We start from the raw sequence: 22,156 nt of genomic DNA, 5'->3' as shown, positions 1-22,156 counted from the left end.
CAGAATTACCAAAACTTGAGAGAGTTCTATGAAATCATGTGTTATGCATATTCTTTTTATAGTTGAGGGATACTTGGGGAGGTGAAGTGCTGCTGAGTTAGTAGAGTAAACTGAATTCTTGATGTATTTTATACAATATGTTACACTCTTAAAAATGTAGGAATAAGCTACATGTAAGAGAATTAAACTGGATTATTGTCTAACCCCATACACAAAAGTAAATTCAAAATGGATCAAACACCTGAATGTAAGTCATGAAACCATAAAACTCTTAGAAAAAAACATAGGCAAAAATCTCTTGGACATAAACATGAGCAACTTCTTCATGAACACATTTCCCTGGGCAAGGAAAACAAAAGCAAAAATGAACAAATGGGACTTTATCAAACTGAAAAGCTTCTGTACAGCAAAGAACACCACCAATAGAACAAAAAAACATCCTACAGTATGGGAGAATGTATTCATAAATGACATATCTGATAAAAGGTTGACATCCAAAGAAAAGATGCTCCACATCGTTAATCATCAGATAAATGCAAACTAAAACCACAATGAGATATCACCTCACACCAGTAAGGATCACCACCATCCAAAAGACAAACAACAACAAATGTTGGCGAGGTTGTGGAGAAAGGAGAACCCTCCTACACTGCTGGTGGTAATGTAAATTAGTTCAACCATTGTGGAAAGCAGTATGAAGGTTCCTCAAAAAGCTCAAAATAGAAATACCATTTGACCCAGGAATTCCACTTCTAGGAATTTACCCTAAGAATGCAGCAGCCCAGTTTGAAAAAGACAGATGCACCCTATGTTTATTGCAGCACTATTTACAATAACCAAGAAATGGAAGCAACCTAAGTGTCCATCAGTAGAAGAATGGATAAAGAAGAGGTGGTACACATACACAATGGAATATTATTCAGCCATAAGAAGAAAACAAATCCTACCATTTGCAACAACATGGATGGAGCTAGAGGTTATTATGCTCAGTGAAATAAGCCAGGTGGAGAAAGACAAGTACCAAATGATTTCACTCATCTGTGGAGTATAAGAACAAAGAAAAAACTGAAGGAACAAAACAGCAGCAGAATCACAGAACCCAAGAATGGACCAACAGTTACTAAAGGGAAAGGGACTGGGAAGGATGGGTGGGAAGGGAAGGATAAGGTAGGGGGAAAAAAAGGGGATATTACAATTAGCATGTGTAATGTGGGGGGAGGCACGTGGAGGGCTGTGCAACACAGAGAAGACAAGTAGTGATTCTACAACATCTTAGTATGCTGATGGACAATGACTGTAATGGGGGTTGTGGGGAGTACTTGGTGAAGGGGGGAACCTAGTAAACATAATGTTCCACATGTAATTGTAGATTAATGATACCAAAAAAAAATGTACGAATAGATTCATTAAAATTGATTACTCATAAAACAAATATTGTTGTCTTAAAAAACTATGTGAAGAGAAGTTTGTATAATAGATTACCCATATAAACCAGTAACTGAATGGCTGTGATTTAAATTGTTGAGCAAAGCTATAGCTTTAAAAGCCACGCTATTGAAGTGAGCTCATCTACAGTCTAAATGACATTTCCATGTTGCTATTATAATACTGAATAGTGTTGTCATTTTTTAAATTGAAGTATCATTAATATCATCATTTAAATTCACAAACATTTGAACAGATTAGAAATTGCATGTGGATTCTTTAATTACATTTAAAAATGTATATTCATAATGGACTCATCTATTTTAAATAGTGTGTGAGCTTTTGTACCACAAGTTTAAAAGTTATAAAAATAAGAGAGGTAGAAAATATAATTTGATAATCATTTTGAAGAAAATGTGGCAGTCTGAAAAGATATCTGCTGTTTAGACATTAGATTTCAAAATAATAAAAATCTTATGCCTAAAGAATGAAATAGAAAAAAGAAATTCACAGAGTGTAACATACTGTGATTTTTTTCTCATGTTGAAAAAGTACTAGAAAGGTTTTGCCACGAGAGGTAGATATTTTCTAATGTGTTCTTTAATATTAAATTCTTTATTTTATGACTTCAAAAAGGTACAGTGTAAGTTTATGCCTTTTCTTATTGCTGTTATAGTTGTTGGATTCATTCATTCATTGGAGAAATATTTGTTGAGCATTTACTGACTACCAGCTACTGTTCTAAATGTTGAGCCCACAGTTATGAACCAAAGCTCACTCCAGCTTATTTTGTCATGAGCATTTACTGACTACCAGCTACTGTTCTAAATGTTGAGCCTACAGTTATGAACCAAAGCTCACTCCAGCTTATTTTGTCATGAGGAAAAAGACAATAAATAAAGGAATGGATATCTAATGCAAAGTGGTGATTTAGTGCTATGTAAATAATTAAAGGATCACAGGGTAGAGAATGATGAGGGATCTAATTTGTATAGAGAAGTCAGGGTATATCATTTTGATAATTTAAAAATATGACTTCTAATATGTATTGATGTTTTATAAATAATTACCCTAGGAAGTACTTCTCACCTGACCTAGATAAATTTTTGAGTGAAACAATTTGATACTGTTTGGCAAAAGTTGATGAGACAGAAGAAAATATTATTTAAATAAATGCTGAATTTCATGCCATGAAAGTATTAATGATTAATGTTTAAGCTTGCTACGTATTTTTCCTAAAGAAAGTACTTAGCCCAAGATTTCAGTTAAAAAAGCTGGGAAATATTTCTATAAACCCTTTTCTAACATGAAGACAATAGCAAATCTATTAATAGTTTTTGAACATGTTTTTTTAGAGTGAAGATTTTTCCCCTAAAGTACCCATGTTTAGACAGGCTTATCCTTAGGCAAAATTATTAAAGAGAGACCTAGCTGTAAGGGATTTTGAGCAAATTTAACTTTGTAGAGTTTTCAAATTTGGTTACCTAAATTCTCTCCATTTGTCAGCATTTATTTCCCTTATTCAATTTGAAATTTATACTTTTTGTAGTAGTAATGATCCACTCTATTTTATTATAACTTGTCCTCTTTTGAAGTTTCAATTTGTTTTTTTCTTTGATTATATTTACTAGAAGTTAACAGAATGTACTGGGACATTTTTAAAGAGCTAGAACTTTATTCTGTCACTTTATTTTTTTAATTCTTTAGTTTATCCTCTAATTTTTGTTATTTCATGATTCCTTTTAGAGGGCTGATTTGGTTTTCAACTTAAGTAGACTGTTCAGTGCATGTCTTTTCTTTCCTTTTTAAATAGACAATGTATTTAGAAAATTATAAATCTTATAATAGAGGAAGTATCCCCCTACTATAACTATCAGAGCCATGTACTGTACTTAGATGCCATTCCTTTCCTTTTATCAGAGTCTTCACTTTTTTTTTTTTTGCTTCAATGTTTCTCCTTATGATCACCAATTTCACCTTCCCACTTGATCTTTTTTAGCACTCTGATGTGTTCTATATTTTCAGAAATCAGCAAGTAAAAAGGTAGAGTCAGCAGAACGAATCCATTGCCTTGCTTGATACCTCAACTCTTCCAGCTACAATCACATTCCACAACCTCACTATTTAGAATTTTCTGAAGAAGTTGTCTGTACACACTCTTTTATTTCTCCTCTTCAACTCAACACATCTCTGGCTTTGGTCTCTGCTCCTTTACTGAAACTGCTCCTATATGATTCCACAGATTTTTTTATGTTGCCAATTCCAGTGGACATTTTTATTTGCACATGATACCTGACCTCTTATTTGATATAGTGACCATGCCTTTTGCCCTAAAACACCTTTATCCCTTGATTTGCCTGATACCATACCCTGTTGATTTTCCTCAACTTCATCGGTTGATCCTTCTCAGTCTCCTTTGGTGCGTTCTCCACTACTGGAATTCTCTCTTAGAGTTCCTTGAAGCTGGGTTCATGTATCTAACTATCTGACATCTCTGCATAGATGCCTCAAAGTTACCTCTAACTTAACGTAATGAAAAATGAACACTAATTTTTAAATAGTATAACTAATGAGTATGATAAAATAGATACAAAATAAATGTACTCAATACTTTTATTATAATCACAATAACCATGTGGAAATGAAAATAACAAAAAAATATTACACTCACAACAGTGAAAAAAAAAAGAAAGAAAAGAACTTGAGAAAAAATTTAATAAGAAAGAGGACTTAAAAAATTTAAAAATCTTATTGATTAGAATGAGACCTGAACACACTGAAAAACGTATGTGCTTGGATATGAATGAAGCCTTAATATCAAAATGCCTACTATCTCAAAATTAATATAGAAATTTAATGAAACTCCAATTAGAATCTCAGTAGGGTTGGCTTTTTGTTAAGGAAAGGATTGGATAATATTTTTCTAAATTATATATAGAAGAGTAAATATCCAAAATTAAGTTTATATGTATTTTTAATAGATATGTGTGGAGATAGGAACTTGCCTTAACAAATATTAAACATGCTATGAATAAACTATAATTTAAATACTGTAATACTGGTATAAAATAGACAAATAGTGGAACAAATTAGCATTTTGAAATTGATCTCTATATATATGGGAGCTAATTCATGACAAAAATGATGCCTCAATTCAGTGGGAAAAGTGTGGTTTATGTAAAATAATGTTGATAATAGAGGGCTCATGATAAAAATATAAAGAGCTCCTACAAATCAAGGGGATACCATTTAATAGAAAAAAATGGAGACCTAAACAAAGGACATTCACAAAGACAGTATCCAAGTGATCAATAAAAGTTACTCAGCCATGTTAATAATCAGAGAAATTATTTATTATTCAGAGAAAAGTAAAACCAAATAGATACCAGTGTACACTGCAGCATGATTGAAGTAAAAGAATGACAGTAGCAGTGTTAGCTGCATGTGGAGTACTGGAATTCTCATAGGCTGCCTGTAGGAGCAATCAAAGTTGAATGTATGCATACCTTATGATCTGGGAATATATGCATACCTTATGATCTAGGAATGCAAATACAAGTGCACCAGGCAACATGTACAAGAATGTTCATAGCAGCATTACTTGCAAAAATCTAAAACTAGAAACAATTCAAATGTCTGTCAGCAATAAAATGGATTTTGATAATAGTTTATTTGTATAGTAGAATACTATATAGCTATAAAAACCAACTACCTGCTGCTATAGACAACAATACAGATTAATTTCAAAAAAGGGGGAAAAGAGAATATATTTATATGAAGTTCAAAAGCAGATACAATTAACTTAATGGTAAGGTTGGCGGTTACCTTTGAGAAGGGGCATAAGGAGGACTTCTTAAATGCTGGTAATCCTTTTCGTATCCTTGGTGGGGTTCATATTGTAGTAGTTCTTGAGGCTCACTCTCCACTTGTGATTTGCACACTTTTTTATTGCATGTCAAACTTTAATTTTGAAATGTCTTTAAAAATGCAAGCACTAGTTGCTATCCATTTGGAAGATAGATTGGAAAAAATATTTGTAAAACAAGACAGATAAGGAGTTAATATCTGTAATATTCAAGGAGCTTCTAGTAATAAGACAAACAGCCCAAGAGAAAAATAGGCAGAGAGTATAAATAGATAGTTCAGAAAATTGTAAGTCAAAATGGCCAATAAACCTATGAAAATATGCACGAGCTCAGTAATCACCAAGAATTAAAAGAATTAATTCATTATTGACTTTTGGACCTATGAAAACAGATGAGAAGGATATATGCGCTTTACTTTTGAAAATGTGAAGTCGGGAAAAGAAATTGTCTATTCGAATTTAAAATACTAATATCTTTAACCCAGCAATTCTGCTCCTAGGAATAAATTCCATAGACATAAAAGCCTCATAGGGATGTTTAACATTATTTTAATAGCATAAAACAAAAATAAAAACCTGAAATCAACCCACATGCACATTGGCAAGGAGATAGTTTAATCAATTGTGTTTTATAAGTATGAAATATGCAACTGTTAAAAAGACCATTATTTATATTTGGTGAGAAAAGCATATATATATGGTGAGAAAAGCAAAATGCCAAAAATGTGTATACAATATGATCTCTTCTATAAAAACAATAACAAAACCTCATATATATGTGTATATGAGTTTGTATATGATTTTCTAAACATGAAGAAAGATGTGAAAGACTGTGTGCCAAGCAGTCAGCACTGATGGGAGAATGAGTGGAGGATTGACAAGATGAAAGTTTCAGTGAAAAAAGCATTTAATATGAGTCCCCTGATAGAAAATGTTGGATTTTTGTTATTGTTTTTTTATATATACATATGTATGCATGTAATGAAACCCATGATCATGACCACGGTGGCTAAGTGTTGCTGCTTGGCCTTTGCCAACCTGAGATTCTAGTATCCCTTTAAAATCAGGGAGCCTGTTCAGTGTCTCCCACCTGCATCTCCAGCCTACTCCCAACAGCTACTATATAGAAGAGGTATATATTTAATGTATATCTCAGTATATTGGTGAAAGGGTCTTTGGGCACTCTTGGGAGTGCATGGTTTAACATTTTAACATTCACATCTCCTTTGAGTCTTTGGATTTCTTCTCTGTATTATACTGAGAAATGTTTTGCACCTCATCAACCTTTAATGAAGTCCATTCTTGAGTTCAGGCTTCAGTTAGTCAGCCAAACAACAAAACAATTAAAATCATTTCTAGTTATTGTATATAGTACATTGTAACTAGACTCTCTGGTAGGTGTTCTCACATTGATAGATTACATTCACTTTAAAACTGTATTTATTAAAATGTATTTTCATGTGTATTATTGGCTTAATCATCCTTTTCTCTGTTAGAAGAAAGATCTGTTTGTCACTGATCTTTCTATCTCTTGTGGTACCTTGTGAATATAAATGCTTGGCAAATACTTACTTGAATGAAGACAATGATGGCAGACCATGAACTACTGCCGTGACATTTCTTCATGTGAGTGTCTGTACCACGCATTGCAAGATGTTGACCATCCCTGCCCCTGCCCACTCAATGCCTGTAGCACTCTGGTCATTCCAACTGTTAAAAATCCACCCCCTACCCCAACTTCTAGAAGCAGACGGTTGGTGCTACCCTTGCTGAGAACCACAGGCTGGAGTCCTTGGAGAAGCCTTTCTTAGGGTAGTGCCTGTGTTAAACCTTGAAGGATGAGTAGGATTTTAAAACCAGAGAAATTGGAAACAAACAGCATATAAATGAGGGAGCAATGTAATGTAGACTGATGAAGCAGTGTGTCTGTTGGAAATAGAAATGAAGTTGAGAGTAGAGTGCAGTTAGAAGAGTATTGCTGGGAATGAGTCTGACAGAGGTGAGCAGAAAAGGAAGAGTGTCATTTCATTGTCTAATGCATTCTGCATACCACTGCCAAATTAATTTTCTGAAACATTGCCCTGTTCCACAGTCCACATAATCTTGCCTGCTAGTCTTTAAACATTTGCTTTGTGCTCAAGGCATTTTATCTCACTGTATTCATCTAACTTCATCTCTTACTACTCCCTTAAAATTAATTAGGTTGTCTGGTTGGCTGATTAAACTAGTATTTTCCCTTCTTTCTTTGTCAGTAATATGCTCACTTCATGCTATTATTAACATCTTTTTCCTATATAAAATCTATCCTCATTCTGCTTATACAACTTCTTACTATTTTTATAAGGCTTCTCCCTAATGAAACTGGCCCATACCACTCAACACCATCCTGGCATCTCCTTTCTCTTTCTTAGAGTATTTATGGTTTGTCCTAGCATAGTTATCAAAAAATTGTATATGGCTTTTTATGCCTCTTACTCTTATTTCTCTGAAATATTTTTATTCTCCCAAAAAGCTGTGTGAGGTTAAGATACCTGCCTCACAATATGTCTCTAAGCCTCCAAAGCAGCCTTTTATTTATTTTTTGGTCATTTGATAATAGGCACTGCCTTTTGAGTGAAATTATTTGATACAGCATCAGATATTGAGCACCGTGAAAATTCAAATTCTTTATTTGTAGATCGTAAAATGTCAGCATTGTAGCATTATAATGTTTCTTATGTTTAAATTCTCAAATATTTTTTATTTTAATAACTTGATTTAATTCTTCTTAAGAGTAGGATTCAAGATGTATGTATCTGTGTCCCTCACAATACCTAGTATAGAGTGTCTTGCTCTTAATAACTACTCAGTATTTTAAAACTTGATTGCATTCAATTGACTTTTATTTGCTTTATCAATTTGCCTTAACTGTAACCATGCTCAGACCATTGTTTTGTTTTGCTAACAACAGAAGACAACATTAGGGTACTGGTAGACCCAAGAAATAACCCTATCCCAGACACTGGCAGCTTTCTTAAGCCATGGTTCCCTTTTTCTAAGTAATACCATAGAAATTTGGACATTAGACTAAAAAGGTCCAATCCTAATTATAGAGCAATACTGTCTTCAGGTTATTTATTTGAAAAAGAGTAAGTACTGTCATATTTTGATCCTTGTAGTTTTCAAACTTTTTCTTTTTATTCTCATTATTCTTTGCTCAAATGAAATGTTATCCAGGATCTTACTATATTAATTAAAAATATTCCCTTCCTGATGGGAGAAGATAGAAGTGGAAAGCCACACCTTTGTATTCCTCCTCCTCTCATCCCCCATCCCAGATAACAGCTTGAAAATCACTCTATATTCATCTAATTAAAAAATGTGTTTTAAAAAGCTATTGTTTTGTGGTATCTCATATAAAACTTAGTATGAATATAGAAACATTTTAGTTTTACAGTGGTTTTTAAGTACAAAGGAAAATGCTCTGGAATAAACATCTTGTTTCAGCAATAAAAGAGTTAATATGCTAAGCAGCAGAGACTGAGATACTGCAACGGGATAGTGCTTTCTGTCTCTGTCATTTGTTGTTTAAGAAAAGAGGGTGGTGTTCTGCATTTGAAAGAACATTAATGAATGCTGTCAGTGTTTGTGAGAGCTAATGGTCAGTCTGGAAAAGGAGAGGGAGAAAGTGGTCTGGCTGTTCCAGGATAGGTGGATGAGAGTTTGCTCTGATTGAACGGAATGTTCCACTGTGTTTCATCTTTATTCATTATCCTTTGTTCTTTATGATCTGAAATACTGGTATAAAAGTAAATGTAGATATATATATATGTGAATGTGATTATTTTCCTTTCAATCTGTTTATTGTGTACAGCAGGGCATATACTTCTCTTGTCTTGGTTGGATGCACAAATCTGTGTGCAGTGCTTTTTGCCCGTTGCCTAGACGATCGCTTGGTTTCTCTGAGGATGTCTGGTTCTCGTAAAGAGTTTGATGTGAAGCAGATATTGAAAATCAGATGGAGGTGGTTTAGCCATCAAGCATCATCTCCTAATTCTACAGTTGACAGCCAGCAGGGAGAATTTTGGAATCGAGGACAGACTGGAGCAAACGGTGGGAGAAAGTTTGTAGATCCATGTAGCCTGCAATTGCCTTTGGCTTCAATTGGTTACCGAAGGTCCAGCCAACTAGATTTTCAGAATTCACCTTCTTGGCCAATGGCATCCACCTCTGAAGTCCCTGCATTTGAGTTTACAGCAGAAGACTGTGGCGATGCACAGTGGCCGGATAGACCAGAAGTGGATGATGACACTAGTGAAGAAGAAAATGAATCTGATTCCAGTTCATGCAGGTTGATTTTTTCTTACTGTTAGAAATCGGGTGTGGGGGTATAGTCTCTATAATGTTTAAAATAATTTAGTATCGTTAATTAAAATATATGAATATATCCATACCTCCATATACTTATCAGTATATGACATATTGATATATATATATATATATATATATATATATATATATATATGTGGTACTTTTGCTAGGATTTTTTTAATGTTCTAACATTAATTTTAATTCTGTAACATTTTAAAGACAACAAATAGCAGTCATTTTGAAATATCTTGTGTTTCATGTATAGATCTGGCTCTGCCTTGAAGATAATATATAGTAGCAATTTTATGCATCATTGCTTGCAGTTTGCTTCATTCATTTACTTTCTATAGTCATAGCAAAACAATAGAACATTTTTGTAGTGTCTATTTTTATGTAATTTCAGTTTGCAACAGATTATAGAGTGATTTCTTAATTTTAAATGAAAATGAAAGGTTTTACAAGGAGGTGCACATTGCAGTTGTCAATAATATTTTTACACCACTGTAGTTGTCAATAATATTGTTCTTCTGATTAATGCTTTGTCCTGTATTTGTTGCAGCTCTCCAGACTAATACAGAGACTACTGTTAACATGTCTATTTCTAAGATGACAGCTACTAATTCCTATTAACCTTCACTTCACTGAAAATTGTTCTATTTAGGGAAATGAAGGGCAATCTTCAGGAGAGTATAGGGGGCTAAATGTGGTCAGCTGGTGGAAAGGGGGCAAGAAGAGGGGAAAGGAGTTTTGAGAAGAGAACATAAAGAAAAAGTATAATGACTTTGTCCATCTTCATTCTTGGAACCTGGCTTTTTCTTTGAAATGATTTTCTTATCAATCAGTTATAACTAGTATAGCATGTTATGTAACAAGTTAGAGTATGAAAGTAATCTTTCTGGTTTATCTTCACTTGAAAATATTTCTAAATATTTAAAGACATCATTTGTCTAGTTTGATAAGTGGAGTCTTTTTCTTTTGAAACTTCTTTGTAGGTTTTGATAACCAACTTTGTATGTTGGTTATTATCAATATAGCATCATGAGGTTGACACAAAATGAGTTCATAAATTCAAGTATCTCTTGGGGATATTTATAACCTTCTCCTTTTCTAACCTTTAGAACATGGAATTCTGAACTGTGGTGTTGGAATAATAACAAATATAAACCAGTCATCTATAATCGCTTGTGTAATGGAGAGAGGGGAATATTTTTACATAGGTAATGAGTATATTTAACTTACATTAAAAAAATAGTTTATGACTGGTGTTAATCTTAAGTGGTAAGAGCCACTAATAATTTTATCATGGAGATTAACAGTTAATGTTGTTTCATTGCCTTGTATTTTCTCTGGAGACTTGTTGCCATAAAGAGAGTAATGTATGTAGTAAAAGGTTGCAGTTTTATCATACGAAACCAGAGTAACCATCTTTCCACTTGAAAATACAATGTATCAAGAATATTTTAATGAAATTAGAAAAAACAAAACTCATTTATTTACCAGCATAAGTTATAAAAATCTTAACACTTACCTATTTCCTGGAGAGATTATACATATGTGAGTAAAAATTTATTTACATGTGTAATCTTGGAAAGATTATATGCACATTAGTCGCTGTAATTTACTTCCTTACAACAATGGTAGTTTGCATAGCTAATGATTACTGAAAATAAGCTAATCTATTCTTTAGTTTCCATATTGAAATATCCTCTTGGCAGGATACTCATTTTGAAAGAAAAAGATTTCCTTTTTTTTGACTGAGATTGCTATGTGCATACTTCAAAAATATATAATTTATGTTTTTATTTAAAAATAAAACATTTTATAAAATCTAGAATAGATATAGTTGTTTAAAAAATGCTTATCAAGGAGATTGAGAAAGTGAATATTAAGATGGGAGAAAACCGTTCACATCTGCAGTGACCAAACTATTTCTAAAATATTATCTCAAAAATGTGCTTAAAGAAAATGTCTCTGATTTTTAGATATATGAGGGGAAATGTGTCAAAGTGATTTAATATTCTTGATGGTTTGAAATTTTTATCCTAACATTGCAAAAAAGGAAAAAACATTTTAGATTTTGGAATTGTCATTAATGTATATACTTTTACTTCCCCACTTTTTTCTAGATTAAATACATCTAATTATAACATCTTCCCTCAGTCCTCCAGCTCTTCATCTTTGGTCTTTGTCATAAAGATACATGTATTTGCTGCCAGCTTTTTGGTTAAATGAGCAGTCTCTCTAGGTGGTTGCCCTTCTATTGTAAACAAATCAAAACCTATCACTAGTAATGTCATAAGAAGCTACACTGACATTCATCAAATTTTTGTATATAAAAGGAGCAATTCCTTTTTTTTCTAATATATTAAATATGTGTAATTACAATATATAATATATATAATAAAATATACAGTAAACATTTTATTTGAATATGCTATAGATTGGTATCTTAAAATATTAAACACATAATGGGGAAATACATATGATATACAGAGAATTTCTTATTTAGGTCATCAACATAAAATATTTACATAGATCTCAGAACTTAGATTGAAATTTTGAGTTACTAGGAAAGCGGAAGACAGCTGAGTGGTTTTACATACACAGAATCATAGCACCTACAGTGGGTCTGTACAGTTTGAAGCAGGGGATAAGAGGCATAGTTCTGAATTGGTTGAACAAATGTATTCTAATGAAGAGAAGTGTCTGCCTGAGCCTTAGATGTGTGCTAATTTCTGCTGCCATACACCTAAATTATTTTTACTTTTAATCTTGGGTCTATAGCCTAGCCATTTTTTCTCCATGGGTAGCATCTAAGTCATTACTTTGGTATTAAATGTTTTTTACACCATGAAGGATTTCAGACCCTAAGTAACAAGAGTTGTTACCATTTATGGTTGGCAGTAGGTTCCTAAGACGTTAATTCAAGATGAATTCTTACCAGGGCCTGCAAGGTTTACATGGTAACCCACCCACCATAGGATAAGCAATTTACACTTGGCTTCATTTGCCAGCTTTGTATTGTATATTTTTGCCATTTTGGAGAAAATTTCATTATTTCAAACTTTGTAGAGTTAGAGTTTAATATTTTGCATGTCAATGTTTTTTAGTCAATATGTATAAAATATTACTGAACTTTACAAATAGTAAAAAATAACAGTACCACTGACTGGGTTCTTACTATCTGTGAGACACTATTCTAAGCATTTTAGCTTTTTTTTTTTTCAGGATGCCCAACACTTCATCTTTATAATCATTGTGGAACTGATTGAAGTCCAGAAAAAGTAATCTTTTTTTTATTGAACTGTGGTTGTTATGGAATCTTATATTGGCTTCAAGTATACAACACAGTGGTTCAGCAGTTACCTAATTATTAAATCCTCACCCCTTCTAGTACAGTTACTATCTGTCAACATAGAAAGATGTTACAGAATCATTAGCTATATACTCCATGCTATAGTACCATCGCTGTGACCAACTTATGTTATAATTGAGAATTTTTGTGTCTTTTTATCCCTCTCCCCCTCCTGACCCACCCTAACCCCTTCCCCAAGGTAACTACCAGTCTTTTCTCAGTGTCTGAGTCTACTGCTGTTTTGTTCATTTAGTTTAGTTTTGTTTTAATATTCCACAAATAAGTGAAATTATGTGGTCTTTGTTTATTTCACTTAACATAATACCTTCTAGGTCCATCCATGTTATCACAAGTGGCAGGATTTCTTTCTTTTTTATGTCTGAATAATACTCCATTGTGTATATGTACCACATCTTACCCATTCATCTATTGATGGACAGTTTGTTTTTTCTGTATCTTGGCTATCATAAATAATGAAGCAGTAAACGTAGAGGTGCATACATCTTTTTGAATCAGGGATTTTGTTTTCTTCGGGTAAATTCCTAGATGTGCGATTACTGGGTCGTTTGGTATTTCTATTTTTAGTTTTTTGAGGTACCTCCACACTGCTTTCATTAATGGCTGCACCAATGTACTTTCCCATCAACAGTGTAAGAAGGTTCCCATTTCTCTGCATCCTCACCAACACTTGATATTTCTTGTCTTTTAGATAGTGACCATTCTAACTGGTGTGAGGCTATATCTCATTGTGGTTTTGATTTGCATTTTCCTGATGGTTAGTGATGTGGAGCACTTTTCATGTGCCTGGTGGCCACCTGTATTTCTTCTTTGGAGAAATGTCTGTTCAGGTCCTCCACCCATTTTTTAAATAGGGTTATTAGGTTTTTTGGTGTTGAGGTAGAAGAGTTCTTTAAGCATTTTAGTATATTAACTCATTTAGTCTTTGCAACAAATTTCTGAGTTAGATTACTATCATTCTAATTTTATAGATGAGGCTAATGAGGCACAGAAAGGCTAAGTAACTTGCTCAAGGTTACTAAGTAAAACTACATTTAAGAAACCTTGTATTTGTACAACAATCTTTAATTTACAGAAAAATTGTGATGATAGCAAAGTGAGTTTCTATATATCCCAGACCCAGTTTCCCCTATTTTAATATCTTACATTAGTGTGATACACCTCTTACTGTTAATGAACCAACATGATACATTATTATTAACTAAAGTCCATTCTTTATTTAGATTTCCTTGATTCCTCCCTAACATCCTTTTTCTGTAGTAGGGTCCTATCCAGGATACTATGTTACCTTTAGTCATCATGTCTCCTTAGGCTTCCCTGGGCTGTGACAGTGACTTTCCTTGGTTTTAATGAACTTGGCAGTTTGGGAAGTACTGGTCAGGTGTTTTGCAGAGTGCCTTATTCAGTTAGGATTTGTCTGATTTTTTTCTTGTGATTAGACTAGAGTTACAAGGTTGGGGGAGGAAAACCATAAAGGTCAAGTGACATTTTCCCTACATCATATCCAGGATACATACTTACCAACCTAACCTACCACTGTTGATATTGACCTTGATACCTGTGGTATAATCTCTTGAGATGGCCACAGTCATCTGACCCATCTTATTGGGTACTTGCTACTCTGTTTCAATGGCAGATACCCTTGAACTCTTCTCGTCCTTGGGCATTTGTTGCTGTATAGTTTGGTTCATCTGAAAAGGCACATGGGTCCTCCTTGCCCAACGTGGGGTTATCTTCATAATGCCACCTTTTCTTACTGTTTTCCCACTCACATATATGCCTAAGTCATATCATGGATTCCCTTGACATAGCTATGGAGCCTCTCCCCCAAAAAAAACACTCTGAGTGCATATGCAGGTGCATGCATGCGTGTGTGTGTGTGTGTTTGTGTGTGTGTGTGTGTTAATTCCTGTACAGCTCAAGGAGTTCATGAACCCCCTAAAACCTATCTGTATCTGTTATAAATCAGCATTCTTAGTTTTAAACAACTGAAATTTACTGGCTGATTTAAGCAGGATAGGAATTGATTGGAATCATATTAGTTCCCAGAATTGCTGGGAAAGCTGAACAGTCAACTTAGGAAAAAGGATAGGCACAAGTGGCCTTTCTAATTCTAAGTTTTTAAGACAGAAGAACCTGTCTTTATACCATTTATTGCTTGTATTTTATTTTTACCCATTTAGAATTGGATAGTGAGGTTTTATGTTTTTAGAATTAGATATACTAGGCATGAAAACAATGGTGTACATGGAAGAACTTGTTCGTTATGCTTCAGGAGATTGGAGACTGATGAGAATTAGGCTGGGGGTGGATTAATGATTGTACATTGAGCATTGACTCCCCTATACAGAATTTTATTGTTGTTAGCAACCATTTGATCAATAAATATGAGAGATGCCCTCTCAAAAAAAAAAACAGTGGTGTACACACACTGCACATACGTGCTCACATGCACATAGCCATACAATTTGGTCATTGAACTTTAGAGAATATATTAGTAAAGGATAGGCCAAGGTGATATAACAAAAGATTCAGAAATACAATGGCTTAAATAATGTAGAATTTTATTTATCACCAAACAGGTGGACAAGTAGCCCAGGGCAGATAGGTAGCTCTGTTTCACAAGTTTACTCAGAGACTCATATTTCTCCCATATTGTTCCTCCATCCTATAGGGTCTTATCCTTTATGGCCAAAGTTTACTCAACTCCCACTGCATTCTAACCTCTGTGTAAAGGACCAAAGAAAGAGAAGAGAGGACATTAAACAAATAATGCAAGTTGCATATATCAGTTTTGCTTACATTCCATTGTTGAAAATATAGTTACATGGCCACAACTAGTAGCAAGGGAGGCTCAGAAATGTATTCTCAAACCTGAATGGCCATATGTCCAGCTAAGATTCATTCTGTGGTAGAAGTGAATAATGGTTTTCTCAATCAACAGAGTGCAAGAGGTGAAGACAGCTGAATAGAATTCTTCAGAATTTTTTAGATCTAATTTTTTAATTAGTTTTTCCATATTTCATAATATTTTTTATCATAGAGACATTGGAAAACAGATATAAGCAAAAAAGGAAAAATAATAATCACTAATTACTCTGCCACCCCAAAATAACATGGTTAACATTTTGGGAAAGTGTCCTTCCAATATATTTTCTATACATATGTAATAAAACATTTTTAAATAAAATCTGAATCTAATTGTACATACTATTTTGTAACCTTTTTTTGCTCTAATAAAATTAAGTTAGGACTCTTTTAGTTGCAAAAGACAGAAGCCCAATTCAAACTGACTGAAACAAAAACTATGAATTTTTGCTTCACATAAATAAATTGAAAGTTCAAGGATAGAGCTTAGCTTTAGCATGGCTAAATCTAGATACTCAAATAATACCAGAAATATGTTTTTCTCCCTCTCCAGATTCTGTTTTCCATTGTATTGGCATTGTCTCAGGCAGGCTGTCAGTATTATAGCAAAAAAGCTACTAGCAACTCCAACTTTACTGTTTATCAAATTAGCAGCCTCAAAGGAAAGAGAATGACTTGCATGACTGCCAGCAAACATCCTGAAATTGGATCCTGTTTGGATCATGTGTCTACCCAAGCCAATCATTATTGTCAGAAGACAGGATACTCTTATTGGCCAGGCCTCACTCCCTTCTTCACCTCTGCCCTGGTTGAAGATCAAACTCTGCGCAAGTCACCTGAACTGAGGTGAAGGATGTGTGGTTTCCCAAAAGGAGATGGGTCTGTTAATGTAAGAAGGAATCCTGCATAGGCAAAAACAACTAATGTTCAATAAAACAGCTTTACATGTCTTTAAGTGTTCTCCTACTGCTGTATTTTTATTCAGGTACAGATATTAAAATGCACAACTCGTAGTGTACAGTTCAATGAATTTTGATACACTTGTGTGTATACTCTCCTATAGCTTTTAAAAAATTGGTTTCAAGTATATAACACAGTGGTTCAACAGGTACCCACATTATTGAATCCTTACCTCTTCTAGTACAATTGTCAACATAAAAAGATATTACAGAATCATTTTCTGTATTCTCCATGCTGTACTATCCCTGTGACAAAATTATGTTATGATTGAGATTTTTGTGTCCCTTTATCCCACTCACCATCCCCACCCACCCACCCCAACCCCTCCCCTGTGATAACCACCAGTCACTTCTCAGTAATTCTGAATCTACTGCTGTTTTGTTCATTTTGTTTTGTTTTGTTATAATATTCTACAAATAAGTAAAATCATATGGTCTTTATCCTTTTCTACCTGACTTATTTCACTTAGCATAATACTTTCTAGGTTGTCACAAAATGGCAGGCTTTCTTTTTTATGGCTGAATAATATTCCATTGTGTACATGTACCACATCTTCTTTAACCGTTCATCTATTGATAGACACTTTTGTTGCTTCCATATGTTGTCTGTTGTGAATAATATGGCAATAAACATATGGATGCATATATCTTTTCAAATCAGGTATTTTGTTTTCTTCGGGTTAATTCCTAGAAGTGAAATTACTGTATTGTATGGTATATCTATTTTGAGTTTTTTGAGGAACCTCCACACTGCTGTCATTAGTGGCTGTACCAATTTACATTCCCACCAACAGTGTAGGAGGGTTCCCAGTTCTCCACATCTTCACCAACATTCATTATTTCTTGTCTTTTGGAGAGTGACCTTTTCTAAGTTGTGTGAGGTGATATCTCATTGTGGTTTTGATTTGCATTTCCCTGATGATTAGTTATGTGAAGCACCTTTTCATGTGCCTGTTGGCCATCTTTATTTATTCTTTGGAGGAATGTCTGTTCAGATCCTCCACCCATTTTTTAATAGTTTTACTTGGTATTTTTTGGTGTTGAGGTATAGGAGTTTTTTATATATTTTATATGTTAATCCCTTACCTGCTAAATCATTTATGAATGTATTCTCCCATATTGAAGGCTGCTTTTTTTTGTTCTGTTGAATGCCCTTTCTCTATCTTGTCTGGTTGCCTTGGCTAGGACCTCCAGTACTGTGTTGAATAAAAGTGGTGAGAGTGGACATCCTTGTCTTGTTCCTGATCTTAGAGGAGAAGCTTTCAGCTTTTTGCCATTGAATATGATGTTAACTGTGGGTTTGTCCTGTACAGCCTTTATCATGTTGAGGTATGTTCCCTCTATGCCCATTTTGTTGAGAGTTTTTATCATGAGTGGATATTGAATTTTGCCAAGTCCTTTTTTAGCATCTATTGATCATATGGTTTTTACCCTTTTGTTAATGTGGTGTATCACACTGATTGATTTATAGATATTGTACCATCCTTGCATCCTTGAAATAAATCTCACTTGGTTGTAATTGATGATCCTTTTGATGTAGTCCTATATCTTTTTAAATGGCTGCATCATTATTCCATGCATAGATAAAGCTTTTGTCTGTTTAACCAGTATTCTATTTTTTATAGAATTTAGATTGTTTCCACTATTTTTCTGTTTGAAACAACCTATGATAAGCCCTCCATGTAGTGAGATCTCTGTACGTACAGATGATTTATTCCTTCGGGTGAAGTCCTGAGGTTGGCATATTTTTAGGGTTTTTGGTTTTCATCTTCCAACTCATTTCAGGAACACTACTATATGTTAATTCTCAGCAGCGTTGTGTGAGAGTGCTGGCTCTTCCCCTTCACACTGATTATTATTTAAGAAAATTGGATTCTTATAAACAACAGTTGACTCTCTTCAGCATAGATGTTCTTTCCATAGTACCAGGAAAAAAAGACCTTGAATTCCAAAATCAAGAAGGGATGAGGTGAAGCTATTCTTTTTCCTTTTCCTCTTATCATTTCTCTTTACACAACTGCCTTGTCCTCTCCTTAAAGGACACATGGCAATTCCTCTGCCTCCTTACCCATTTAACTCTAAAACATATTTCAGATTTCACCTGCCACTTACTACTTTTCCAAACACTAGTCCATATTGGTCTTTCCCTTCCCCATATTCCAATAGCAATTACATTCCTATTGGGGATATATAAGATGATCCGCTGGAGAAATCATTTAAATATATATGTATATTAGAACTATTTTTATTTTATATTATCCTTTAAATCTCTTTTCTGTATTTTATAAATAATTGTACAATGGTACCTGTATATCTTTATAAATAAACATCTATATATTTGGGCACATGCTTGAAAGTATACTGAAAGGTTATGCATAAAAAGAATTTAGAAACCACTAGCCTATATTCAGCAGTTTACATTCTTATTTTACATTTGTTCTTTTGAATATTTGTAAAGGATGCAAAAAGATTCATAATACAGTAATTTGCACTTTTGCAATAGCATGAATTCTGAATGCCAGAAGCTATGAAGCAGGTGGCTTGGCGTAAATGACTTACCTGGGGAGTGAGCCAAAAGACCCTTAAGAGTTTCAGTGTAGCATTTTCTACTCAGAATCATATAGTTCTTCCAAAGTGATTTTTGAAACTTTTGAAAAGTACTCCATCAAGAGAATAGGATTAAAGATGGCCATGTGAGAGGATACACAGAGGCTTCCTCCTAAAACTGGATACAATTAGAAAATATAGTTGGTGCAACTAATCCTGAGAGAGCAACAGGAAAGAGGACAGCGCCAAACTGCATACACCTGGACAAAAGAGCAGACCTCACCAAACGGGGTAACATACCAGAGCTGTGGCTCGGCGGGACCCGAGCCCTTCCCCCACCCCAGCTCACCAGCGGGAGGAAGAGAAACGGAGCAGGGAGGGAGTGGAAGGCTTGGGACTGCTGAATACCTAGCTCCGGAGATCTGCGCTGGGAGCACAAACATACATTTCATGGTGCTTTCATCATTCTCTTCTGATTACAGGGCTGGAAAGCAGGGACAGGCGGAGTTCCTGGGGAGACTGGGCTTCCGGCCATTTGTGGAAAGCAGGGATCCATATCTGGCTGCTCTGGGACAAAAGCTTTTATCTGTGTGCTCGGCCCACTGGTTCAGGCAGTGGAGACAGGCACAGCAGCAGGGAATCAGGGAACAGCTCTTTCCTCCCCTCAGGCACCAGTACCGCTCCCCAGTGACCCCCGACATTGCTTCAGGGGCTGAGCAGCTCCAGAATAGAGCTTCCGGAACTAGAGGGCGCCATAAAATATGAAACGCCAAAGAAACCTGGTCCAGAGTAAAATTATTAATACAACTCCCGAGAAAGATTTAAGTGATATGGACCTCATGACTCTTCCTGAAAGGGAGTTCAAAATAAAAATCATCAACATGCTAATGGAGGTACGGAAAGACATCCAAGAACTCAGGAATGAATGCAGGTCGGAGATCCAATCGTTGTAGAGCAAAACGGATGGTATTAAAAGCAGGTTGGATACAGTGGAGGAGACAATAAATGAAATAGAAACTAGAGAAGAGGAATACAAAGAAGCTGAGGCACAGAGACAAAAAAGGATCTCTAAGAGTGAAAGAATATTAAGAGAACTGTGTGACCAATCCAAACAGAACAATATTCACATTATAGGGATACCAGAAGAAGAAGAAGAGAGAGAAAGGGATAGAAAGTGTCTTTGAGGAGGAAGTTGTTGAAAACTTCCCCAGTCTGGGGAAGGAGATAGTCTCTCAGGCCATGGAGATCCACAGATCTCCCAACACAAGGGACCCAAGGAAGACAACACCAAGACACATAGTAATTAAAATGGAAAAGATCAAGGATAAGGACAGACTGTTAAAAGCAGCCAGAGACAGAAATAAGATCACATACAAAGGAAAGCCCATCAGTCTAACATCAGACTTCTCAGCAGAAACCTTACAGGCCAGAAGGGAGTGGCATGATGTATTTAATGCCATGAAGCAGAAGGGCCTGGAACCAAGATTACTTTATCCAGCAAGATTATCATATAAATTTGAAGGAGGGATTAAACAATTTCCAGATAAGCAAAAGCTGAGAGAATTTACCTCCCACAGACCATTTCTACAGTCTATTTTGGAGGGACTGCTATAGATGGAAGTGTTTCTAAGGTTGAATAGCTGTCACCAGAGGTAATAAAACCACAGTAAAGAAAGTAGAACAGCTAATTACTAAGCAAATGCAAAATTAAATTAAATTAATTAATCTCTTAGACATAAACATGAGTGACTTCTTCATGAACATATGTCCCCGGGCAAGGGAAACAAAAGCAAAAATGAACAAGTGGGACTATATCAAGCTGAAAAGCTTCTATACAGCAAAGGACACCATCAATAGAAAAAAAAGGTATCCTACAGTATGGGAGAATATATTCATAAATGACAGATCCGATAAAGGGTTGACATCCAAAATATATGAAGAACTCACGCACCTCAACCAACAAAAAGCAAATAATCCAATTTAAAAAATGGGCAAAGGAGCTGGACAGTTCTCCAAAGAAGAAATTCAGATGGCCAACAGACATATGAAAAGATGCTTCACATCGCTAGTCATCAGAGAAATGCAAATTAAAACCACAATGAGATATCACCTCACACCAGTAAGGATCACCACCATCCGAAAGACAAACAACAACAAATGTTGGGGAGGTTGCGGAGAAAGGGGAATCACTGTTGGTGGGAATGTAAATTAGTTCAACCATTGTGGAAAGCAGTATGAAGGTTCCTCAAAAAGCTCAAAATAGAAATACCATTTGACCCAGGAATTCCGCTTACAGGAATTTACCCTAAGAATGCAGAAGCCCAGTTTGAAAAAGACAGATCCACCCCTATGTTTATTGCAGCACTATTTACAATAGGCAAGAAATGGAAGCAACTTAAGTGTCCATCAGTAGATGAATGGATAAAGAAGATGTGGTACATATACACAATGGAATATTATTCAGCCAGAAGAAAACAAATCCTACCATTTGCAACAACATGGATGGAGCTAGAGGGTATTATACTCAGTGAAATAAGCCAGGCGAAGAAAGACAAGTACCAAATGATTTGACTCATATGTGGAGTATAAGAACAAAGAAAAACTGAAGGAACAAAACAGCAGCAGAATCACAGAACCCAAGAATAGACTAACAGCTACCAAAGGGAAAGGGACTGGGAAGGATGGGTGGGAAGGGAGGGATAAGGGCAGGGAAAAAGAAAGGGGGGCCTTACGATTAGCATGTATAATGTGGGGTGGGGGGCATAGGGA

General features: G+C 34.9%; 1 protein-coding gene across 5 annotated transcripts in view; it reads left to right on the top strand.

Annotated features, from left to right (window-relative positions):
- Positions 1-22,156, top strand: part of KLHL5 (kelch like family member 5) — a 101,071-nt gene that overhangs the window by 13,258 nt on the left and 65,657 nt on the right. For 2 of the 5 annotated variants that reach the window (XM_037002806.2, XM_037002805.2), the window contains 2 exons: positions 9,144-9,620; positions 10,759-10,857. The exons of 1 other annotated variant lie outside the window; for it this stretch is intronic. In XM_037002806.2, coding sequence (XP_036858701.1) covers positions 9,238-9,620; positions 10,759-10,857 — 482 coding nt within the window. In that variant the 5' untranslated portion in view covers positions 9,144-9,237. Of the gene's footprint in view, positions 1-9,143; positions 9,621-10,758; positions 10,858-22,156 lie in introns of those variants that run through there. 2 more of the 5 variants (XM_073237733.1, XM_073237732.1) reach the window with 2 other exon arrangements.

This window comes from Manis javanica, chromosome 5 (genome assembly GCF_040802235.1).
Source record: "Manis javanica isolate MJ-LG chromosome 5, MJ_LKY, whole genome shotgun sequence".
Classification (NCBI taxonomy): Eukaryota; Metazoa; Chordata; class Mammalia; order Pholidota; family Manidae; genus Manis; species Manis javanica.
The sequence above is the reverse complement of the archived record's forward strand: the minus strand, read 5'-3'. Positions and strand labels throughout refer to the sequence as shown.